This window comes from Dasypus novemcinctus, chromosome 29 (genome assembly GCF_030445035.2).
Source record: "Dasypus novemcinctus isolate mDasNov1 chromosome 29, mDasNov1.1.hap2, whole genome shotgun sequence".
NCBI lineage: Eukaryota > Metazoa > Chordata > Mammalia > Cingulata > Dasypodidae > Dasypus > Dasypus novemcinctus.
The window spans coordinates 23548783-23574229 of NC_080701.1; the positions used below are offsets into that span (position 1 = coordinate 23548783).

At 35.0% G+C, this 25447-nt stretch overlaps 1 protein-coding gene across 4 annotated transcripts in view; it reads right to left on the reverse strand.

The window, feature by feature from the left end:
- Positions 1-25447, reverse strand: part of ADAM2 (ADAM metallopeptidase domain 2) — a 114964-nt gene that overhangs the window by 46974 nt on the left and 42543 nt on the right. For all 4 annotated transcript variants that reach the window (XR_009184014.2, XR_009184013.2, XM_058289870.2 and 1 more), the window contains exon 11: positions 10825-10961. Coding sequence is in view for 2 of the 4 variants with exons in the window: in XM_058289870.2 (XP_058145853.1) it covers positions 10825-10961 (137 nt within the window). In the remaining 2 variants the exon portion in view is untranslated. The remainder of the gene's footprint in view (positions 1-10824; positions 10962-25447) is intronic.

The window sequence follows — 25447 nt, forward strand, 5'->3', positions numbered from 1 at the left end:
CAAAACGTGTGTAACAACATTTTGCATTTTTAGAAGAAACAACATAATAAAATTTTAAAGCCTGCATTTAACTATATCTTTGTAGAAAATATTATGTCTTAATAAATGATTAAAACAGGAAAACACTCAAGGCATAATTGCACATTCTGTTGTGAAGCAAGTACAGCATGCAGCAGACAGAATCAACCAAAGAGGGAAAACAATAGAAGATAAAAATAGAAACCTTTATTAAATAAGTATCAATAAATTTTACAAGATGGAAATCTGGACTAAAACAGATATTAGAAATAAATTACAGAAAGATATCTAGAAAACACACAAGTATTTAGAAATTAACTGGCACACTTCTAAAATAACCCATTAGACAAAGAAGGATTACAAAGAAACTCTGAAAATAATTGAAATAAGTGAAAATGAAATACAAAATATTATTAGTGGTATGCAACTGAAACTACAGTTTTATACCTTTAAAGTTTTACATAAAAAGAAGGGGAGCTTAAAATCAATCACCTACTTTAAAAATATTATATGTGAAAAAAAGAAAGACCTAAGTACAAAAATAAAAACAGAAAAGCATCAGAGATGAAATAGAAGCAACAGGAAAGATTCAATAAAAAGTAACTGTGGTTCTTTGAAAAAAGTCAATTAATTTGATAAAACCTGATTTAGAATGATTAAGAAATAAAAGAGATAAAACACAAATTATCAAGATTAGGAATGAAAGTGGTAACTCACTGAAGAGCCCACCGACTTAAAAATTATAAACAACTTTCTGGCAATAAATTAAACAGTTTACATGAAATGCACAAATTCCTTGAAAAAAAATCCAAATAGACCTATTTAAACATGAATTATGAATTAAATACATTTCCAAAAAGAGAATACCCTAAGTGGCTTCTATCAGTTTCAGAAGAAATAATATCTATATTTCAAAATCTTTTATAAAATTATATCAGGCCAGAGTTACCTTGATAATAGAACCAGTCAAATGAATTAGAGGACAAGAAAATTAAAAAGCAATATCTTTCATGAATATAGAGGCAAATATAAATTGCAAATCCTAGGAGAAAATCTAGCAATAGGACACATAGGTAAAAAGGATAAAAAACAGGATTTATCACATGAAGGCAAGGTTATTTCATCAACTGAAAATCAATAAATGTAAGCCAACATATCAATAGAATGAAAGATTAAAAAACTCCACAACACATGATGATCTCAATATATGATCAAATCTACTCAGGATGAGAACTTTGACAAGCAAGGAATATAAGAGAACTACTGAGATCTGCCTGAAAGCCCCTCTGAAAATCCTTCACTTAACTTATTTAAAGTGAAAGATTAAAGGTTTTGCCCTTAAAACTAGAAGCACAGCATAGACAGTCACATTTTACAATTTTATCTTATATTATTTTGGAGATAGTGACCATTGCAATAAGGCAAAAAATAAAAACAATAAATATAAAGATTGAAAAGGAATGCATAAGATTGCATTTATAATATATGGTTATAAATGCAGAAAATACTAATAAAGACACATTAAAAGCTCCAAGAAATAATAAGCAAATGTGGGCAAGCTGCAGAAATACAAGCTCTATATAAAATAATCAATCACATGAATGAACTGGAAATTTCAACCATATTCTTTAATTACTTAAGTATAGCTATATACACAAACCTGCACACCTAAAAGGATAATCATTCCTGAAATAAAAGAAAAGCCTAACCTAAGGGAAAGATGTACTATGTTCATGGATTTTAAGATGAAATACTGTTAAAATGTTGCTTCTCCAAAAGTAGATCTAAAAATTCACAATTAAAATAAAAATATACCAGTTTTTTAAAAAAGAAATTGACAAACTGATTCTAACATGGACAGGGAAATGCAAAGGATTTTAAAAATATAAAAGAATTTTAAAAATAAAAACAAATTTAGTAGATTTACACAACAATATTTCAATACACACTCCAGAGCTACAGTAAGCAAGACACTGTTGTAGAGGCATATAGTAGATAAACAGATAAATGAAAAAAAGTAGGTAGTCCAGAAGTGGTACAAATGATTTTAGACAAAGTTGCTAGAGTAATTCTAAGGATTAAAGATGGCCTTTTAAACAATGGGCATGAAAAAGGTGGATATTCATATTAAAAACCAGAATGAACCTCGTGTTTGTACTTTCGGTAGAAATATAAAAATTAATTTGAAATGGTTCAAAACATCAAAGTAAAAGGAAATCTATTCTTATCCAGGTCATAAAAGGCACTAAATAAGGAAAAATAAACAAATAAATTGGGTTTTATCAAATTTAAATCTTTTTGTTCCAAAGACATCATTAAGAAATAATAAAAGTTATATTGCAATACATATTTCTTACACAGGATTTTTATTCAGAATATATAAAAATATTAAAACACAATAAGAAAACAAATGCTTAATAGAGAGACAAACTATTTTAACAGACATCTCACAAAAGTTATACAAATGGCCAATAAAATTATTAAGAGATGTTGAAAATCATTATTAAATATATTACAAATTTAAAACTGTAATAAGTTACTGATACATACCAATTAGAATGGTTGAAAGATTAAAAGTCCATGTTTTGCTGGAGATATGTAGAACAACATATAATCTTATACATGTTCTTGTGGAAATGTAAAATGGTAAAATCATTTTTTAAAACAATTTTTAAAAAATTAAATATGCTTTTACAATATGACCCACCAATTCCATTTCTAGGGAAACAAGGCATATGCCCACTAAAAATAAATAATAATAATAATAAAAAATCAGGACTCATTCTAGAATAAATATTAGCAGCCCCAAATTAGAAACAACTCAAATACCTATCAATAAGATATTATGGTATAATTATACTGTGAAATACTATTAAGAAAAAAAAGAATAAAATTGTGTTACCTCCAATAAAATTGATAAATTTCAACATCATCATTTTGAGAGAAAGAAGCAGTCACAGAAGAGTAGAGAAATACTCTATGATCATATTTATATGGAATTCTAAAACAGCAAAAGTAATCTGTAGTGACTGAAAGCAGATTAGAGGAGGATGCAAGAGAAATGTTCTATGTCTACATCCTTTGTTGTAATCAAATAAAGGATGAAGAAGGAGAGAAAAAATAATTGTAAGGGAAATCATTATTACAAAAATATATTGAGGAGTCAAAATTTATTTATTTATAATAAATTTATTAATGAGAACAAGTAAAAAGGTCATAAGATAATTTAAACATATACAAGTAATGAAATAAAAACTAAAAATATGTCTTTTAAATTTGAAAATGACAGGCAAGAGATTTTGAATATAAAGTAAGAAGGCTAAACTTATCTTTCTATGGGTAGAGGTAGAAATATAATATCTTAAGTAAATCAAGAAAATATATGAGTATGATTATCATGATACAATTATCATGAGTTTCAGAAACAGAATCCATAAAATAAATAGCTCTAGAGAATAGAATTGAATGTAGGGGATGATTATAAAAGCCTTTCCAAGTGGAATGATTTGAAACTCTTTAAACTGTGAAAATATTGTATTTTATAAACAAATAAAATAATGTACAGTTCTTACTGCTAGAGTGATTTACTGGGCAAAGAACACAAACACCAGAGAGAATAATATTCCAGAAAACTTAGAAAGGAAAAACGATCATTTTTTTGTCATGGAATCTGCTCAGTAAGATTGAAACAATATTGAATAAAAAGTGATTCATATTTGCAGGAATAAAGATTATATGCAGATACCACAATAATAAAATGTTAGTCCTTAATTTCTTATTTAAGAAACTGCACAAGAGAACTCTAAAAATATCCTTTAACTTTCATATGAGTGAATTATTATACTCATGTAAACAGGTTCAACTACCAAAATAAGGTCCAATATATTTACACTTACTACTTTATTTTAAAAAGTAAAGAGGAAACAGATGGATTTTGAGGGATCCTAACCATGAGGGAAAAATTTATCATGTCTTGATACAAAATAACCTGCTTTGAAAACTGAACAGAGACAATCCTGACAATATTTAGGAGGAGGTAAAGGGAACAAAGTGCTCTTTATATTTAAAATGTGCTGCCAATCCTTCCTACCATTTCTTCACTATTATGACTGTTATAACCATTTACAATCAGCATCATCAGCAGTGTATTATCATCATTGCCATTCCAAAAATTTGCATGTGGCCAGTGATAGATAAAATTTATTAAACCTTGCCTAACATATTAATAATATTAAGTATATAAAGCATTATCTGTCTTTGTTTAGATCAACCATAAAAAAAGCCTAAGTCTTGGTTTGTATTGCAGGAAGTTTCTTTGGGTGATGATAATAAGAAGCAGAACTAATGGAGGATAAACAAAGAGAATTATACAAAGTACTTAACAGAAATGCCATTAGATAGTCAAAAGCTGGTGTTCTTTTAGTGTCTAAGTTTACCTCTGTGGAGGGAGTGACTGACTACCTTTCATTTTAAGGCCTTAGAGAAGAAATTGGTTGATATACGTGGTTATCATAATGTTGACCTGGTTGTTCAGTGTTTCTTTTTAGGAAGATACTTTGTGATGGGACTTGAACTTGAAACACATAGATCCACATACTTGGATCACATGCTTCTTCCCCATACTTTCTCAACTCTAAATGTTCAGTTTCCAGATCTTTGACCAAATAACTAAGTCATTTGCCCCTGTTCAGGAATTTATATAGATTCCAATCACTGGTCAGATCTTCCATTCAAGGTAGAACGCCAAATGTACTGCATGCAACTCTGCTCAGTGGAATATTTACCATTTGCCACTGCCCTTTAGGTCTAAATCTAATTGGACTATATAGTATGGCAATAATGATTTATTTTATTCCCACCAATATATTGAAAAGACCCATTCTTGAAACAACTCTGAGGTTTCCTTTTGCCATCAACCAGGTTTAAAGAACCTCCATGAGGCCATTGGTGCTTGAACTAATTTAGAAATATTGGTGGAACAGATGCAGGTGACATAGGGGTTTGAGATCCCTGTTCATGTTATTTACCTGTGCTCTCTGGATCATATCTCCCAGATACACTATTTTGATCATTAAATAGATTTTCATTGTGTCCGCTTGATCTTATAATTTGGTGGATCTAAAAATGTCCAGATTAAAGGAAAGAGACCCCAAATAGCCAAAGACATATTGAAAAAGAAAACTGAAACTGGAGGAATCACACTACCGAACTTCAAAACATACTATAAAGCTATGGTAGTGAAAATGGCATGGTATTGGCACAAGCATAGACACACTGACCAATGGAACTGAATTGAAAGTTCTGATATAGATCCTCACATAAACAGTCATCTGCTATTCGACAAGCCCACCAAGCCCACTCAACTGGGAGAGAATGGCCTCTTCAACAAATGGTGCCTAGAGAATTGGATATCCATATGCAAAAGAAGGAAAGAGGATTACCATCCCACACCTTATATAAAAACCAACTCAAGATGGATCAAAGACCTAAATATAAGAGCCAAGACCATAAAGACTTTGGAAAGCAGTGTAGGGAAGCATATACAAGACTTTGTAATAGGAAATGGCTTCATGAACTTCACACCAAAATAATGAGCAGCAAAAGAACAAATAGATAAATGGGACCTCCTCAAAATTAGAGTCTTTTGCACCTCAAAGGAGTTTGTCATGAAAGTGAAAAGAGAGCCTACTCAATGGGAGAAAATATTTGGTAACCATATATCTGATAGGAGACTTACATCCTGCATATATAAAGAACTCCTATATCTTGAAAATAAAAAGAAAAACAGCCCATTTATAAATGCAAAAAAGATTTGAATGGATGCTTCTCCAAAGAAGAAATACAAATGGTTAAAAAGCATATGAAAAAATGCTCAAAATCACTAGCTATTAGTGAAATGCAAATCAAAATGACAATGAGATACCATTATACTCCCGTAAGACTGGCAGCTATCAAAAAAAACAGAAGACTACATGTGCTGGAGAGGATGTGGAGAAATGGGAACATTCATTCACTGCTGGTGGGAATGCAGAAGGATCCAGCCACTCTGGAGGACAGTTTGGCAGTTCCTCAAAAAGTTAGCTATAGATGTGCCATATGACCCAGCAATTCCACTGTTGGGTATATACCCAGAAGATCTGAAAATAAGGACACAAACTGGTGTATGCACACCAATGTTCATAGCAGCATTATTCACTATTGCTAAAAGTTGGAATCAACCCAAATGCCCATCAATGGATGAATGGATAAATAAAATGTGGTATATACATACAATGGAATATTACTCAGCTATAAGAAGTAATACAGTACAAACATATGTGATAATATGGATGAATCTTGAGGACCTTATATTCAGTGAAGCAAGTCAGGCATTGAAGGACAAATACTACATGACCTCTCTGATATGAAACAAGCAAACCAAGCTGTCTCAGAGAGCTAAAGACTGGAAGACAGGTTTAAAGGAATTTGGGGAGAGGGGAGAGGAAGGTTGTGAGCTGCCTACATGGGTGAAGTCTATGATAAGCTGGAGGTAAGTATTTGTACAGGGAAGGGATAAAATGGGGACATAGGGATAACTTTGGGTGGGGTTTTGTGGGCTTGAGGGGGGCTAGGGTTGGGAGGATGGGTCAGATGACCCAAGGAATTGGGGGGAGAACAGGTGAATATGAGAGAATGTCAGGTATACGGTTGAAACTATACTGTTGAGAAAACTCTTTAGAAAATATAATTAGGAAGGATCACATGTTTAAGGTGCTTAAGGGGGTGGGGCACCTAGTACAGAGGCAAGCTTCTAGGGAATATGTGAGTGCTCACTTTATCATAGTGTGTTATATCATTGGGTGGAGACCCGTACAATGAGTGTGAAGGTGTACCCACATCCCTGGGAGACCTGATATTCCAAATAGAGGGAATTGCGTATCTCGAAAGAATCGCTGGCTCCCAATTAGTTAGGGCAGTCTAGTATGTCAAGCCCTGAGCATTACTGAAGTATCTGTAAATCTGTTCCCTCAAGTAGTGAAGACTGATTGTCATGGTTGCCCTGAGGGGAGGGGGACAGAGATACGCACAGATGAAGCAGGGCAACTGGGGGCAATGGAAGTGCTCCACAAGATCATGCAATGATGGATATAGGACATGTTAACTTACAACTAAAGTGTATAAAATCTATAAGCTTAAATGTAAACCATAATGTAAAACATAAGGAAATTAAAAATTTAGAAATTTGTACAGTCTAAAATATAAACAATAATGTAAATCAAAATGGAATCATGTTTGATAGCTATGTTTCAAAATCTGTATATCAGCTGCAGCAAATATAACATGAACATGTAAAAAGATCATTGCTGGGGAAAGTGGAAAAGGGTTTGATGTTGGATATCTGGGAGTCCCTTATATTGTGTATGTGAGTTACTGTGATTTAAAACTTTTTTGAAGACAAAATTAAAAATTAGAAAAAAAAAAGGATGTAACACTGAGGAAGAAAAGAAAGAAAGTGCCTTGCCACTGTATATATATAGGGCAACACCTATTACAGTGATGCAAGGCAAAAAGTTAGAAACAAAGCTTTATAATATTTTTCATTTTATTAATACACCAATTTATTTTGATTTTAGTATTTCTAAATTATTATGTATTCTATTTCTAAACTTTAAACCCATCACTATATTTCAATTTCCTATAAATTGAATTTGGCAATATATTAGGATTCATTGTTGAAGAAGTTTTGGACCATAGAGAGGTTCAACTATGACAGGGGAGGAACTCTGGTGTGGGGTGTTATTGATGGGGGGGCACATGGTGGGGAGGAGTTCTCCAGGGCATGTATATAGGGAACATAAATATGTTATGATATATGTTGGGTATTTTGATAGTAGTTACAGTTACAAATGTCAACAGAGGGAGTGCTGAGTTTCTACCCAGGGGAGCTCTGACACATTCCCCAATGGAACAAGAATAATCCCCCAAGTGCAATGGCAAAGACTGACAAGGAACATGGTACAATAATGAGCCCTTGATATTGATGACTATACTTAGGAGCCTGTGTACCTGAAATATGAACTAGGCCTAGAGTGGCAGGGTACCTAAGCATTACTTCCTAAGAGCTTCCATGTTGTTCAAATGTGGCCACTCTCTAAGCCAAACTCAGCATGTAAATGCATTACCTTCCCCCCATTGTGGACATGACTCCTGGGGATGAGCCTCCCTGGCACTGAGGGATTACTACCAATTACTAACTGGTGAAGCAACTAGAAAGAAACTTTGAATAAAAGGGTCAACTCAGACCAGCAGAATATCTCAGCCTACATGTTGGATCAAGTGTTAAAAACTGCTTTTTGACTTTGGATAAAAGGGGGAAATGGCAAAGACAAATGAGTTTATATGGCTAAGAGTCTTCCAAAAAGAGCTGGGAGGTCATCAGAAGGGTTGCGTTTATGCACACCTCAGCAGGACCCCAGAAAAAGCCAAAATAGATGCAACCCTAGATACTGGTTCTCCTGAAGGCTACAGAGATCCACAGGGTATATGCTCATGGCAGATGGATTTGGAGTTCTGTGCCATGTCAGAGGGCCTTACATTGGAATTCATGCTCCTGAGTGTGATGGAGCTGGACTCAGATGTGACTTTTCTACATATGCCTCTTCTGTCACTTTTACTGAACATGTGGTTGGCGCTAAGGATGGTGCATACTTAGGAGACTTGAATCTCTGGACTGTCCATGAACCAAATGGGCCCTGGGCCTCAGCAGAGTGGCACCTCCTACTCTCTGGTTTGTTGGTCTTACCCAGGCCAGCTAATAGGGAGGTGAAGATGGTCAACCACCACACCAGGGAATCAAGAGTGCCTACAACTGCAAGCATAGGAATTGCCTCCATTATCCATATGGAATATAAGCCCCCTCTTGATCCAGAGGTGGAGAGGACATCACCATCCCAGGGTCCACAGAATGGAGGAATAAAATATGGACTAGAGTGGACTTACTGATATTCTACTATAAAACTATTCTGACTAGTAATAGAAGAAATTTTAGCATCAAGGTGGAGAATGTGGCCACAATAGTTGCTGAGGATAGGGAGAGGGAAGAAGAGATGTGATGTGGGGGCATTTTTCGGATTTTGAGTTGTCCTAAATGACATTGCAGGGACAGATGCTGGACTTTATATATCCTGTCATAACCCACTGAATGTACTAGGAGAGAGTGTGAACTACAGGGTAAACTATTATCCATGTACTGCAGCAGTGCTCCAAAATGTGTTCACTAAGTGTGATGAGTGTGCCACAATGATGGGGGAGGTTGTTGGTGTGGGAGGAGTGGGGTGAGGGGGTGGTATATGGAAACCTCTTTTATTTTTTAGTGTAAATTTTTTGTGTGATGTATATATCTTAAAAAATACAATTTACAAAAATGATGAGGTGGGGGGTGGGGAGTGGGTTATATGGGAACCTCTTATGTTTTTTGTCTTTTTATGTTTTTCAATGTAACATTCCTTGTGATCTATTAACTTTAATAAAATATAAAAATAAAAAATAAAAAAATGTCCAGACTATCAAGAAAATATTTAACTTCAGTAGCATAGTCACCTACTATGTCACAGTTACCTACTCAACTCTACAAGGGCCCTTAACCCACCAAGAGCTGCAACAGAACCCTAGGGGTCTACCTTGCAAAGCTCTGACTGATGCTTGCTGGAGATTCAACAATGTCACCTAAGCTACCAGGAGTATCTCTGGTTTCATTGTATCTTAATTGTCACAAGGATAAAAAAGACAGGCACCTTGCACCACAGCCTGAACATGCTAATAGTGCCCTCCCTTTACATCATGTCCTGCCAAAGGTGGGCGGGTAGTATTGCTTTCAGATCATTTGATTTCAGTATTGCTTTTCAGACCACAATCATTTCATAAAGTTGTGTTTTCTATGGTCACTTCTGGCACAATTATTTTAGCATGGGGTCCCCCAAAACAGAGCCTGTCGACTTGAGTGGAAGTATTGGACTTGAGTGGAAGTATTTTTAGAAAGTGATAATAGAAGTAGGAGTGAAGGACTGGAGAAAGTGAGACATTTCCAAGGTTGCTGCTATAGGCAACGGGGCTTGATTCTCCAAGTCAACTGAAAATCATAGAGAATGACTTTCAGAATTGTCCACCCCAAAGACTGCAGGCCAGGACATTTATTTACCCACTGGCTCCAGTCCCTGACTGGATGTTTTCCCTAAATCCCTTAACTTTGGTCTCACATATATAAAATATCATAGTGTACTCTAAGAAAAATGATAATAACAAACAAATTGACAAGGTCTTTGAGCATGATAAATACCCTGCAAAAGGCCTTCTCTGTAGGTGACAAAGTAAAAGCTGAATGAAAGGCTTGCTGAAATCAACAGATGTCAACAAGGCAGGCTGAGTCAGAGCAGGTTGAAGAAGATTCATCCAACAAAGCTACGCTAATCAACCATTCTTGTACAGTGATCACAAACCAATACTTGGCCTATCAAATCCTGCATTAAAGTTGTAAAATTATGCAAGTAAACATACTGGTAAATGTAGAGTTAGATCACATATGAGAAAGCAAGTGTGACATTTGATTATAAGACATATTGAGATAAGTTATGAGACATGGGCATTGGGGTATATATAGATATATACTGATCTGGAGGGTTACATGTCACCACTGATGTGATCTAAGGTATTTTATCAGTTTAGACTTTATTAAACTAAATACACAAAAATTATCTCAAAATAATTATATATGTACATATTTATCTATCTATCTATCTATATAGTAAAACAAAAAATAAAACTTCTTACATTGCTTCTGGGTTCATTATGCAGATAGTTCCTGAGCAATGGCATTTGTTAATGTCATCATAAGCTATTCCCATATTGAGACTCACTAATTGAACTAGAATAACTGCAAAGGATTCCATACTTATGATTTTGGGATGCTAAAAAAGAAAAAAAAAAACAGAGATGTATATGTACACATTTTGGTAGGTAAGTAATTTACTTGGAGACTAATGTTAATTATTTTTAAAAATATACATGATAAATGCAAGTAGAGGCATCTAATATGTTATCTACAGAAGTGCCATTCATAATAGGTATTTTTATCAATATAAAAACATACGTGAGAAATAAAATCTGAAATTTTGCCAAAAATCTAAATGGATTACTTGTACTCAATATACAAATATTTTATGTATATATTATATTTGTACTCAAAAAAATAGTTTTAAAATACAACACATACATACATACTGTAGTGCTAGCTGTCAAATTATGAACAAGTTGTGTTCATTTTTAATTTAATTCTTTGAAGACATTATTTTATATAAATATCCCATAAGTGTTTTTAAACTCATAAATTATCTCATTTAATCAATTTATTTTAGGGGATAATAAGAATGCTGATTTCCTAAAGCTCTTTAAACTTTATTTTAAAATTAGAATAACTTTATCACTTATCATTTTTTAAAATGAGATACTAATTATAGCATATTTTGACTGTACCAAAATATATGAAGTTAAAAATTTACAAATCAAGTTTCGTTGTTTTCCATACTACTTTCTAACCCAGGAGGATGGCCTGAATGTATTATGTCAAAGGCCTTCTTTTCCCTCTGGTTTAACCTTTCAGTCTAATGGGGAAGGATAGGGTGGAATGACAGTAAAAGCAAGGGATTTTATGATCATTACTGTCAGGGTACCCATGCCCTGTTGTACCAGGGTGGCTGACTCTTTGGGAAGAAAAATAAAGGGTTCTGCTAAATTTCAAGAGTTTAAATAGCAGAGTATTAATATTATGTTATTTACCCTGTTTTAATTTGCTAGGAGGTTGAAAGCAATTTACCATGAAATGGGTTGGCTTTTAAGAATGGGAATTTATTAACTTATGAACATACAATTTTGAGGCTGTAAAAATGTCCAAATCAATGCTTTATCAAGGTGATGCTCTCTCCCTAAGAGCAGCTGGTGATCCTGGACTCCTCTCACATGGCAAGGCCCATGGCAGGGACTCCTAGGTTCCCCCTTCTCTTCTGGGTTTCCTTGCTTTTAGTTTCTTGCTTCCACGACTTTCTCTCTGTCTGAATTTCATTCCTTTATAAAGGACTCCGGTAAGAGGATTAAGACCCACCCTGGGGCGGTGGACTTGGCCCAGTGGTTAGGGCATCCGCCTACCACATGGGAGGTCTGCGGTTCAAAGCCCGGGCCTTCTTGACCTGTGTGGAACTGGCCCATGTGCAGTGCTGATGTGCGCAAGGAGTGCCGTGCCACGCAGGGGTGTCCCCCACATAAGGGAGCCCCATGCGCAAGGAGTGCGCCCCATAAGGAGAGCCGCCCAGTGCAAAAGAAAGTGCAGCCTGCCCAGGAATGGCACCGCACTCATGGAGAGCTGACACAACAAGATGACGCAACAAAAAGAAACACAGATTCCTGTGCTGCTGACAACACTGACAACAACAGAAGCAAACAAAGAAGACGCAGCGAATAGACACAGAGAACAGACAACCAGTGTGGGGGTGGGGGGAGGCGGAGAGAAATAAAGACCCACCCTGGGCCATACCTTAAGAGTAATCTCATTAAAACCTACTTACAATAGGTTTATACACACAGGAATGGATTAGCTTTAAGAATATGATTTTCTGGGGATACATAGTTTCAAACCACCATACTCATTCTCCTGTTTCCTGATATAGCCAGCCAAGATGGAACTAACAATATCCAAAAATCTTCCCTTTAGGCATTATCATAAAAGCAGATTTTCCCCTCATAATATAATTGTGCTTTTATTCTTCGTCTTCCCATGAGTCTTTCCTTTCATTGTATATGATCAAGAAATGGTTGTTTTTGAAATGACTTTTCTTTACGTTCTCTTTATGACACTTTCATTTTTGGAATAGTATAAAAAACTCATGAACCAGAGAGTGAGATTATTCTTCAGTACACTACTATGATTATTTCTGTTTTGAAAATAAAGTAAAGAAAAAGCAAAAATATATTGAGCACACTCTTTTTTTCTTTTTAATTTTGGGGGAAAAAATTACACCAGAGCAAACAATTTTCTTTTGGTGAATGATACTGCTTAGAACAATAGTTTTCAAATAACAGCAATAGCAGCTACCATTTATTAAGGCTTCTTTTGTCCAATCACTAGGTTGAGAAATTGAAAAATAAGTAGGTATCAGATGAGGCTTCCTTTGTAGTGTAATATGTGATTACTTTCTATAAATATGCCTGCCATGTGTGGTTTATAAAAAAAAAGTCTTGTCTAATTTTAGGACTCAAGATTCCATGTCTGTCCTTTTTAGATAAAGCTTTTCAAAATAGACCTAACACATAAATTATCCAAATATGATTATTCCTGCTAATAGCTCTTTTATTTCTTACTTTTTATATTTTGTTGGTATGAGTGAAGTACATATGACTTCAGGATTATCAATAAATGGTAGTAAAATGTTTCAACATAGGTAATGGGTCACTCAAAACTCTTACTGATTTTTGCTTGAATATTTCAGTGCTTTATATTAATATTGTTATACACACTTTCCATTGGTTGATATTTTTGGGTCTTTTACATATACTTCAGTCCTAAAATTTCTCTGGCATATATGGATTTGGAATTTGTAAAGGAAAAAGCAATCTGATAATTTTGTATGTAACAGTCGAACTTATAAGATTTCTATTTATTTTGATTATTCTTCATTTAAAATTATTCTTCAAATTTAATTTTTATGATGGTTGTAATGCCTTTAAAATAATTTTGTTTTATGTGGACAACAAAAACCTTAAGGGCTGAAGGCAGATTTATATGTATATATATTTCACACTTGTGTACATGTGTGTGAGATGCAAACACATATACACGTTACTCCTCTGCTCAAGATACAGAATATTTCCATCACCTCTTTATGTTTTCTCTGGAAAGTTTTCAGGCACTTCCATTTACAAAATGTTACCTCTATTCTGACATTTAACACCATTGTTTGGTTTACCTCTAGTTTTAACTTCATAAAAATGGCATTATCTGGCATATGTTTCTTCATTTCTAGTCTCTTTTGCTCAGCATAGTTTTTGATGGAATCAATGTTGGCTTTAATGGAATTTCTTTTTATTGGTATGTGGTATCATATCCTACTAATACACCACAAAATTTTATGGACAGAAAGACACAGGAATTCAACAAGAAGTTGAATTGATCTAAAGATCCATTCAAAACCAATTAAAGTCCAAGCAGTTTTTGAAAATGACAAGCTAACTGTAAAATGTATCTGGAAATATAAAGGACTCAGAATATCAAAACTGGTCTTGAGGAACAGAGGATCAGTATTTGCACTACCATATTGGATGATTTTCTATAAACCTATAGTCATTAAGAAAATGTGGTGTTGGTGGGAGGACAAACTAGGGAAATAAACATAGCATAGTCCAAAAGAGATCATAAATATGGTCACCTGTTCATAACAGAGGCACCACTGTAATTCCGTGGAGGGAAAATAAGCTTATTACATAGGCTGTTTCAGAGCAGCAGGCTATCTGATGTGAACAAAATAATCATGACCTCTAATTCACACCAAACAAATTATCTTCATGTGGAGCATGGATCTGCAATTGAAAACTAAACACAATCAAATATGTATTAGAAAAGTATAAAGAACAGCTTCATCAGCAACAATTTCTTGAAGAAAATCTCTTTCATATTTAGTTTTCTGAAAGGTTTGTGTTGTTGTTGTTTGTAATCAATGGGTGTTGAATTTTAGCACAATTTTTTCCCTACATGTATTAATCCTTTCAATATGGTAGACTGTAATGATTGATTTTCAAATATAATATTAACTTGCATTCAGGGATAATTCACACTTGGTCATGATGTATCTTTCGATATATTCCAAATCTCTTTGCTGACAGAGCATGAATCTTAAATCATATAAAAAGTTGAGAAATAGGTCCTCCTTTTCTATTTTCTGAAGGAATTTATTTAACACTATGTTTTAAATCTTTTGGAAACGTTCCTCAGGAAGACCATCTCAGCCTAGGGTTTCTTTTTTTGTTGGATTTTTTTTTGTCTCATATTCTGAAATTATCACCATGATCATTCATTTACAAAACCTTTTCATCACTGAAATAAAATTTCTGTATCCATTAAGCAACCCTCATCCTGACCCCCTATAGCCCAAGTTGGCCTCTAATCTGCTTTCTGTTGCTATGAATTTGCTGATTTTAGATAATTCATAAGTAGAATCATGCAATAGTTGTCCTTTTGTGTCTGGCTTATTTTGCTTAGCATATTTTCAAGATTCTTCCATATTATAACATGTATGAGAGTTCCATTCCTTTTTAAGGCTAAATAATATTCCATTGTATGGATATATCACATTTTGTATCCAGTCATTACTTGATGGCATTTGGCTTTCTATTTTTCCTTCCAAGAAATAGGAAGTATTTGGTTTCTTAACTGCTAACACAAATACCTTACAATGGATTGGTTTAACAAAGAAAATTTAATGGCTGTCAATCCTTGGAGTTCCTTGGCTTTTCTGTGCATGACAGTGTTTTATTTTTTCCTGATTTCCATTGAGTTCTAGCCTCTGGCTAATTCCTACATGTTCAATTTTCTCTGCCTCTAAAGACTTCAACCATATCGTATTTGGCTCAGACTCATTCAGTTGGGGCACACTTTAGCTAATATCAGCTTTAAAGATTCTACTTACAAATGAATTTATTTATACTTATAGGACCAGGGAGTGAGACCTGAACATGCCTTTTGTGGGGGGAGTGATTCAATCTCCAAAAGCAAGCAAATAGCTGTTTAATCTCTTCTGGAAATCACTCAAGGTGGAAAGGCACCTCTGGGATGACAGAGTAAAGCTAAAATATACAAAAGACCATACATATGAGGCTTGGGAAGAAAAGCCAGTGAGTTTCTTTGGGAAATTAAGGCCTTCAGAAGCACCTAAATCTTTTGGACATTGGGCCCTAAATCTCAGCAGAGTTGCAACACCTACTCTCCAGTTCATTGGACTCACGTAGGACAACTAACAAGGTGATGATGATGGACAATGCCTTCCCCAAGGAATAAAAATAGTCTGCAACTGCAAGCAAGATAGTTCCAGCCATCTCCCCCACGGGATCTAAGCCCCCTCTCAGTTAGAGGCAGTATGGGCATCACCATCCCCAAACCCTCAGGACTGAGGAATGAGCAATGGACTAAAGTAGAGTTACTATTATTCTACTATAGACTTATAGTTATTCTGGAAATGGAAGAACTTTCATCATTGACAAATGAAAACCAGAAGCTCTTGAGGGGAGGGAGAATGAAAAATGTGTGTAATATGGGAGAATTTCTGGGACATTGGAATTGTCCTGCATGATGTTGCAATGATGAACACAGGTCATTATATATTTTGTCATAATTTACAAAATTGCATGGGACAGAGTGTAAACTATAATGTAAATTATAATCCATGGTTAGTGGCAATGCTTCAACATGTGTTCATCAATTTTAAGGAAAGTACCACACTAATGAAGGATGTTGTTAATGTGGGAAAGTGTGGGAGGGGGAAGGAGTGGAGCATATGGGGATCCCCTCTAATTTTTACATAACATTTATGTAATCTAAAGTTTTTTAAAATAAATAAATTTTTTTAAAAGGCTCTTGAAGAATTTAGAAAGTCATGGGATACCTAGGGCAAGAGATATGCTTAGGAAAGACCAGAGAAGGCCTTAAGTTCTGAAACATGCTCATGCTTGAGTTATTATTTTTTCAAAGAAAGCTTTAATTACAAACTTAATTATTTCAACATGTAAGTGATTAATCCAATTTTTCCTGTTAATTTGATACAGTGTAATATTCATGGAATTGGTTAATTTCCTCCAATTTTATTGCCATAAAGTAGCCTTGTAATATGTGTAGGTTCTGTGTGATGATGCTACTTTTTCTATGAATCTTTTTGTAATTTTTCTTCTCAATCTCTTTTTCATCTGAGGTGGGAGATCAGTCTTGCAAGGACTTTAGCAATTTTTTTAAAAAAGATTTATTTTTTATTTATTTCTCTCCCCCCTCCACCCCCCACCCGCAGTTGTCTGCTCTCTGTGTCCATTTGCTATGTGTTCTTCTGTGACCGCTTATATCCTTATCAGCGGCACCGGGAATCTGTGTTTCTTTTTGTTGTGTCATCTTGTTGTGTCAGCTCTCCGTGTGTGCGGTGCCATTCCTGGGCAGGCTGCACTTTCTTTTGCACTGGGCGGCTCTCCTTACGGGCGCACTCCTTGCGCGTGGGGCTCCCCTATGCGGGGACACCCCTGCGTGGCAGGGCACTCCTTGCGCGCATCAGCACTGCGCACGGGCCAGCTGCACACGGGTCAAGGAGGCCCGGGGTTTGAACCGCGGACCTCCCATGTGGTAGGCGGATGCTCTATCCAGTGGACCAAGTCTGTTTCCCAAGACTTTAGCAATTTTATTTATCTTTTAAAAAAACTTTCAGCTTTTATGATTTTCTATATTATATACATGTTTTGGATTTCATTAGCATTCAATATTATTTTTATTACTTCCTATTTCCTAGAATCCTTTAGTTTGATGTCAACATTTTTGGGAGATTTGGGGAAGGAAGTTTAGATTATCAATATTTAAACAAACTTTGTTTTCACTTATATATGTTCCACTGAATTCTTTTTTGGCATCTTAAAAGTTCAGATATGTTGTATTTCTATCGTCATTTAGCTCAAACATAGTTCTAATTTCTCATGTTTAATTTATAAACCTTTGGAGATTTTGTGTAAGATTTTAATCACTTTATATTTGTTGATACTGATTTATTTCCCACCAGAGTATTTATTTTGGTAAGTGCTCTACATTTATATTTCTGCAACTCTTTGGTGCAGTGTCTCAAATATGTAACATTTTATCAAGATAGAGAATAGTGTTGATGAGTAAAGTTTTTTTTTATAATTCTCAATTGATTATGAATGTCTCCTTTTTCTTTATTCTCTCATTTCCTTTATTCATTTTGAAGCAATCTTATGTCAATAAAACATTATGCAATGTCTTCATCTTAAATAATTCCTTCTGTGTCATTAAATATTCCTTATCTCTCAGAACTTACTTTGCCTTAAAGTCCATTATTTGATATTAATATCTATCTAGTCATGTACCATCTACCTGATTTCTTTATATGTAACTATATCTTTATATTAGGCATCTCTCAAACTTTGTATGTTCAGTTCAGGTTCAAAAGAAACTCCTTCCTTCCATTTCCTCTCCCCCTCTGACGCCTGTCCCATTTTCCTATACTGAGGTTTTCAAGACAAATTTTTGGCATGATCATTGATTTTTTTCCCCATCATCATGCTATGTATCCAATTATATATCCAAGTTACCAAGCCCTATAGATACCATTTTAATAATATAAAGCAGATAAAAGTTACACATCACATATCCAATAATAAAATATCTCATTTACCCACAATTGTCTATCTGGTCTCCTTGCTCCTTTCTCTTTCAACTTTACTTTTCTACATGGTAACTAATGAGATGCTTCTCTTTGAGTTAAAAAATCCCAGTACATTTCCATTGCAAAGAGAATAAAATCCAAAACACTTTACCAAAATCTTTAAGGTCATTTAGAATCCTGCTTACTTCTACAATGTTAATATCTTCAAAACCCACTTTTATAGTATATCATTTCCAACTGAAAGTCTTAGGACTTAGATCTTCATCACAGACTTAGGCCTTGCCGTGACTGCCTTTTCTCAACATTTCTTTGAATCTCCTATATCTCCTCAAATAGTCTATATCTGACCACCTTAGCTAAAGTACTCTACTACATAGCCTCTCAGTTTTTGATCATATCCTTCTTTTTTGGAATCTAGAAATAATATCAAACTGCTACACTCCACCCTCTGTATTCCAAAAAGTCATTACAATATTAAAAATAAAACCTTAAATCAGTAACAATGCTAAGTACAAAATCACATTACAATGAATCAGTATCAGAAATAGAGTTTATCTTGGAGTAAAGACCCCTCTGGCTGTAGACCTGTGAAACTTACAAAACAATTTATCTATTTCCAGTATACAAAGGGACAGACATAGGATAAGCATTTGCACTATCATAAGGAGAATTTGGGAGGCAAACATGAGTCACCGGTCACCAACAATTCTGAAAACTTACAGGGCATACTCCATTAGATTTCAAAGTTTGGGAGTCATTGTTAAGATGATGGTCTCTTCTCCTCCTTGGGGTCTCATAGGGGCCCACCTTTTCCACAGGCTTGCCCAGTGGCCACTTTCTTGGCTCTACCCTCATCAAGCACGTGGGTGGCAAATGAGCTCCAGATCTCACCCTCCAAGAACATTGGGGTGACGGTCACATTTTAGCCAATCTCTGAGGTAGCGTCTCAACCCCTTTAGTATAGTAAGGTGGTAGCAACATTCTCCCTAATCTCTGGCACACAGGCCCAACCCTCTAAGAACAGTAAGTTGGCAACCTGGCCTTCTCCAACCTGTGGGGAAAAAGTCACCCCTTTCAGAGCACTGGGGTGGCAACCTCACTCTCCCCAACCCTTGAGGAGTGTGCTCCACTCTCTCTGTAGCCTGGGGTGGCAAAACTCTTCCTTACACTGTTGGCTGGAACACCCACCCTCTTCAAATGACAGGCAAACTCACCCTCTCTGTACACATGGATGGGGTCTCTCTCTAGGCCTAAGGCAATGTCTGAATTCTAGACCTCAGCTTCCCTGGTTTTCCTCTTAAAGCCATTTTTCCTTCCATCTCTCCCCTCCATGTCCCTTTTAGTCCAAGCTGACAATGGTTTTGTTCATACAGATCTTACAAAAAGTTGGTTGGTTTATAAAGCAGGAAGCAGGGGTCAAAACCACCAGACAGTAAGACTTCCCACAAGTCTTTCCTGGATAATTGCATTTTCAATTCTGGCTTTGAAGTACCAAGTCTAGTTAATTCTTCAAATGAAGCACTATTGTCTGGGGGCTTGATTTCCAGAGGCTTGGAATTTCTGGAATCAGTTTCTGGTTTCTTTTTGCCAACAATTCAGTTCTCAGCTTATCTCTTTTCATCTAGCATTTTGCTATAAACTGCCAGGAGAAAGCAAGCTGTATTCTCCGAGTTTACTTTGGAAAGCTCTTCAGCTAAATATCCAGGCTTGCCATTTTCAAATAGTACTTTTCATATAAAGGAGTCAATTTTGCTAAATTTTCTGCAATTTTAAAACACAGATTGCCTGTCCTCCAGTTTCCAATAATAGTTTCATCATTTACTTCTAAGGCCTCATCAGAAATAATTTTAGGCTCCATATTACTACCAACAGTTTCTTCAAAGCAATCTAGGCCTTTTCCATTAAGTATCTCACAATTTCTCCAATTTTTGGTAACTGCAAAAGCATGACCCCACTTCTGGTACCAAATTCTGTATTAGTCAGCCAAAGGGGTGCTGACGCAAAGTACCAGAAATCTGTTGGCTTTTCATAAAGGGTATTTATTTGGGATAAAAGCTTACAGTTACAAAGCCCTAAAGAATCCAACTCAAGGTTAGCACTTTCTCACCAAATTCAGTTGCCACATGTTGAAGCAAGATGGGGGGTGATCTCTGTTTTGTCTCTCCTTTCTTCTTCCTCTTAAAGCTCTGTGGGCTCAGTTTCTTCTGATCTCAGCTGTAGACTGGCATAGGGCTCATCTCTCTTTATGGGGCTTTAGCTGCTTGAGGCTCCTCCTTCCTGTTACATGTCGGGACTGAAATGACCAAGTTCTCTTCTCCTCCATGTCTATAGAGCTCTCTCTCTCTTCCTGGGTATCTTTTTCTGTGTTCTTATTAAGAGCCCATTTATACCAGCCCGCCAAGGGAACAGGAACGTAACCTGAGTTAAACCCTACTGAGGTGGTCAAATCAAAGCCTTAAGGTTAACATAATTTAATCAAAGACATCTTAGCTGAAATAATACAATCAAAGGGTGTCATGCTCAGAGGAACAGAACAGTTTACAAACCTAATCCTTATCTTTTTGGGGGTTCATAAATAATCTCAAACTGGTACACCCAGTCTTTGTATATGGGCTCTGTGCTAAGGCTTTCTTTCAACTCTGCCTTATCCTTCTCTCCCTGCTTGCACTGAGTCTGAAAGTCAAGTCAGAGGTAAAAGTCTAGTATGTCTTCTGGTCTTTTTTTATTTTCCACCTTACCCTGTGCAATTGGATAGTTTTCTGAACTTTCTTGTTTACATATGTGTTTTTAAATGCCGTAATTTCCCAAAGGAACTTTCTATTCAGCTTTTCCACCCACTCATTTGGTGTACATTTTTTGTTCATCTTACACAATTTTTTAAAGCAATGTCTGCTACTTTTCTGCCCTGAGTTCCAAGTTAGGTGAAACAAAGGCAAGTGCTTTTTGTCAATCCCTGAGGGAGATTTCAGATAGATTAGAACAAACATAATTCTTTGGGAATAAGCTCTGCTGTGCTTCTGCTGGAACCAGGGACAAGGGTGCCACATCCTTAAGAATGCCAGTAAGGGAGGGAGTAAGTGCGAGAATAGCAAGTGAAAATGTCATGAGCATCCCCGACTTTTCTAAGTTTGTGTTGTTGTTTTTTTTGACTCATTGCTAACTCTTGTTTGCTGTAAAACTTTGGCTGTTTTATAAAGTTCTGATAAAGTTGGTTCTGCAGTTTCTGCTTATTTATCAATGTTTCTTTTGAAGGGAAGCTTCTTGCAACAACCTGCAATTTTTTTCTGCTATCACATGCAGCATCTTTTATTGATTCGTGAATACAATATTTTTTTCCTAATCTGAGAAGAGTGGTAAAGACCATTGCTTAAGTTTCATTCTTTGCGGATAGATTTTGTTTCCTCCAAGGTGTTTTCCCATTCTGATTGTAGATAATGATTTCTGACTTCCTAGTAAAGGCTTCTCTCACATATGTACTAATATTGCTCATAATTACTACTGAGGGACAATAAAAAGCTCATTAAAGGGTTTTATTTCTCTAAATAACAGCTTATAGTTTCACCATGTGATATCACTGTAACTTAATTTAGAAAACTTTTGAAGTCAGTCCATTAGAGATTTTCTCCACTGTTGCTATTTCCCCATACTGGTTACCAGTCGATAGCAAAGATCCTATTGTGAGAATTCTTGGCGCAATGAATGTTAAGAGAATTTGGAGCTCATCAAGCATCATTTAGCATTGATTCAGTTGATCTCAAATTTCTGTAGATTATTTTTTGGCCATCAACTGAGCTTAGCAAACCACAGAGGAGAAGTTTTTTTGTTTCCTTCTGCTAGAGCAGAGCAAAAATTTCTGCCCCACAGTCTCAAGTAGAAGGGAATATATGTTTAGACATTTAACTGACCTTCAAACAGCTGCAAGAAATTTCATAATTTCCTTATATAACTTGCCCAAGCTCTTCCAATTACTCAATGGCTGGATGATATCATTAATTGAGACCCTGGGGATACTGTGATATAAATTGGGATATAGACTTCCCAGATTTCAAAGTTTTATAGCTGTTGTCTCCTATTTTTATCCCTGTCCTTGTAGGTTTATGCTTTTTTTAAAAAAATCCTTTTACTAGGATTTTACTAGTTTCAGTATAGTTTCAACAGGAAGTAAAACAGAACTATGCATTTGATCTATTATCATAGACTTGAAACTACTATTATGTTTTATTTCTTGATAAACATGTTTCTGAGAGGGGTGTATAATTATTATAGAGTTATCTCTGAAATTAATTTCACATTACTTAATATATATTTGAAGCAATCTTGTAGGCACATATATGTCTATTATAGATTTTTCTTTTGTTTTATTGTTAATTTAATGAGGTTTATTCCTGTTTTATATTTATAATATAGTTTATTAAAATCTTATTTTCTCATATTTACTTGGTTCCTTTTTGGACAGGATATACTTTATCATTCAAATTTTCAAGCATAGTCTCTACCTCTTTTTGGGTGAATTTAACCTCTTTATGTTCATATAACTTGTTATTTGCTATTTTCCATTTGCTTTATTATAAATTATTGTTCTTTAAATTATGCTTTTTCTTCCTGGGCAACATTTACATTTCTTATAGTAGATTGTTACTCAGCGGAGTTTTGTTTTTATTGTTAATACTTTCATATATTCTTACCTTTTTCTAAATCTTACCAATATCTTTACTGTTATCTTAAGAAGACAGGCCCTCTAAGTATGATTCCATGTCATTTCTACCTCTTCTTTAACCCACTCTTTCCACACCAGCATAGATTATGAGTTCTGATTTACTATGATATACCTATTATTCCCTCCTCTCCCTGGCCTAGTCATTGTTATTCTGTATTTTAGACAACAATGATATTCAGCAATATATATTCACTTTTATTTTCTTAAGTTTTCTAGACTTTCATTGTGTAAGTAAATTCTAAATATGTTACCAAAGTGAGACTTTGTCAAATCTTTTGAAGCATTGTAGGCCTGAGAGTATTTTATAGTGCTTTATATTTGAATGGAAATTTTGTGAGGTGTGAAATGTAACTTCAAAGTACTCTTCAATACTTTAAGAATGAAGTCTTTTTTGAACCCAATGCTTACTCTATAAAATTTTCTTTCTTATAGTACATGTTTTTCCTCTTTCTAGAAACATATAGCAATTTTCTTTTGTATCTGATATTTTTTCATCATTATTGTACATTTTTATCTTTCTTTTTTACTTTCTGTGCATTCTTAGCATCTGCCAACCTGCTTTCCTCCCCTCTCACCATTTGGTCTAGTGTGAGGGATCACAGTAAGACTCCAGGAGGGGCTTCCTGAAACGGGCACATTTCAGGGAAGTGACTGGAGATGAGGTTCTGTTGATGGAATTCTGTGAAATTTCTCTTAATTCTTCCAAAATTTTCTGTCTTTTTAATATTCAGCTCTGTTACTCATAGAATGTAGATATCGGCACTTCTATTTCTATTATTGATTTCTCTCAAATTTTCTTTTTTCCCTACTATAAGTTTTCTTCTGTTTTCTGGGAAAGTTCTTCATGCTTATAATCTGATAATTTATTCTTCAGATGTACCTATCCCTTACATTATTTATCATAACTATTCTGTTTCCAGACCTATTAATTCCAACTTGTCCATTTCTATGATAGTTTGCATTTTTCTTTTGTTTTAACTTACTGGTTATAATTACTAATACTTTTGCTTTAAGTGGTATTTGTGGTTTAGTGTGTCACTTTCTGAGGAAGTATTAATAGTCAGGGTCTACACAGTACAGTCCATGGGTTTATATAACAGAGATCAACGGATATGTGTCTGGTAACATGTAATAGAAGCCTAAATCCAAGCCCTTGCTTATGTCATACTAGGGAGTTTAAGTAGAGGTTAAGTGGACGAATCACAGGAAGAAAACTACAGACATCAGCAATCTTCTACTACTTATTCTCACTTGCTTCCACTTACCCAAAAGATACCTGGGTTGTGATTTCATCTACAAACATTTAAGGAGGGGCAGCAGTGTACATATAGCGTTTTTAGACTATATTCTATAGGTCTGGGGGAGAGTGTAGGGAAGGCGGTACTTTTGAAAATCAGAGGGCTGAGTTTTAACTGTTTTCTTCAACCTTTCACTTGTGGAAAATAACTGCCATTGGTTTTTATAATTAAAAAAAAAAAAGTCAGGCAATGATAATCCCAAAGTGTGGGGAATAAGAAAGACAATTAGAAAAGTTTTTATCCAATTACTTTTTCCCTACAGAGACTATTCTCTTCCCATAAGTCATCTTCAGTATTCTACAGAATCTCCTTCTTCTTGGTAGCTAAGCCTGCCTTATTCAGGGAGCGTCTTAGCATTTTCAGAGTTGCACATAACCATTTGGGTAAGTCTGCCAAATCCAAGCTTTTGAGACTAGGTCAATCACTTGCCTAGAAATATAAGCTACATTATACAAGCTATGATTTATGAATTATAAAGATAAAATATCTCATTTGATGTATTCATCTCTTTATATCTTCAATTAGTTCATAACATGTTTAATGAAATGCTTTCTTTTTCAAACTCAAAAGGCACTGTATGCTAAAAAACTAAACAAAAGGCAAGTTTTATTTGTCAAAAAAACCCCACAGCATTATAATAGACTGACATTTTCAGTACACCAAAATTTTCTACTAAGTTAAATAATGTCAAATTAGGGCACAAATTAGGGCATCAGCTATATTATTCTTCATCTATGCTCTAGGAAGCATTTTAAAGAAAATAATAAAAAGTTTCGATTATTCTACAGTAAAGTTATAAAAATTATTACCATTTTACAGTTAAAATAGAGCTAGCCCTTAAAAGCAACAACATTATAAAAACAATATTTGAACATATGAAAAGAAACACTGTAAAAGTCTTATTTTACTGAACCTGAGTCCCAGGACTTCTTATATTTCAAACATATCTATTAACATCAGGGATA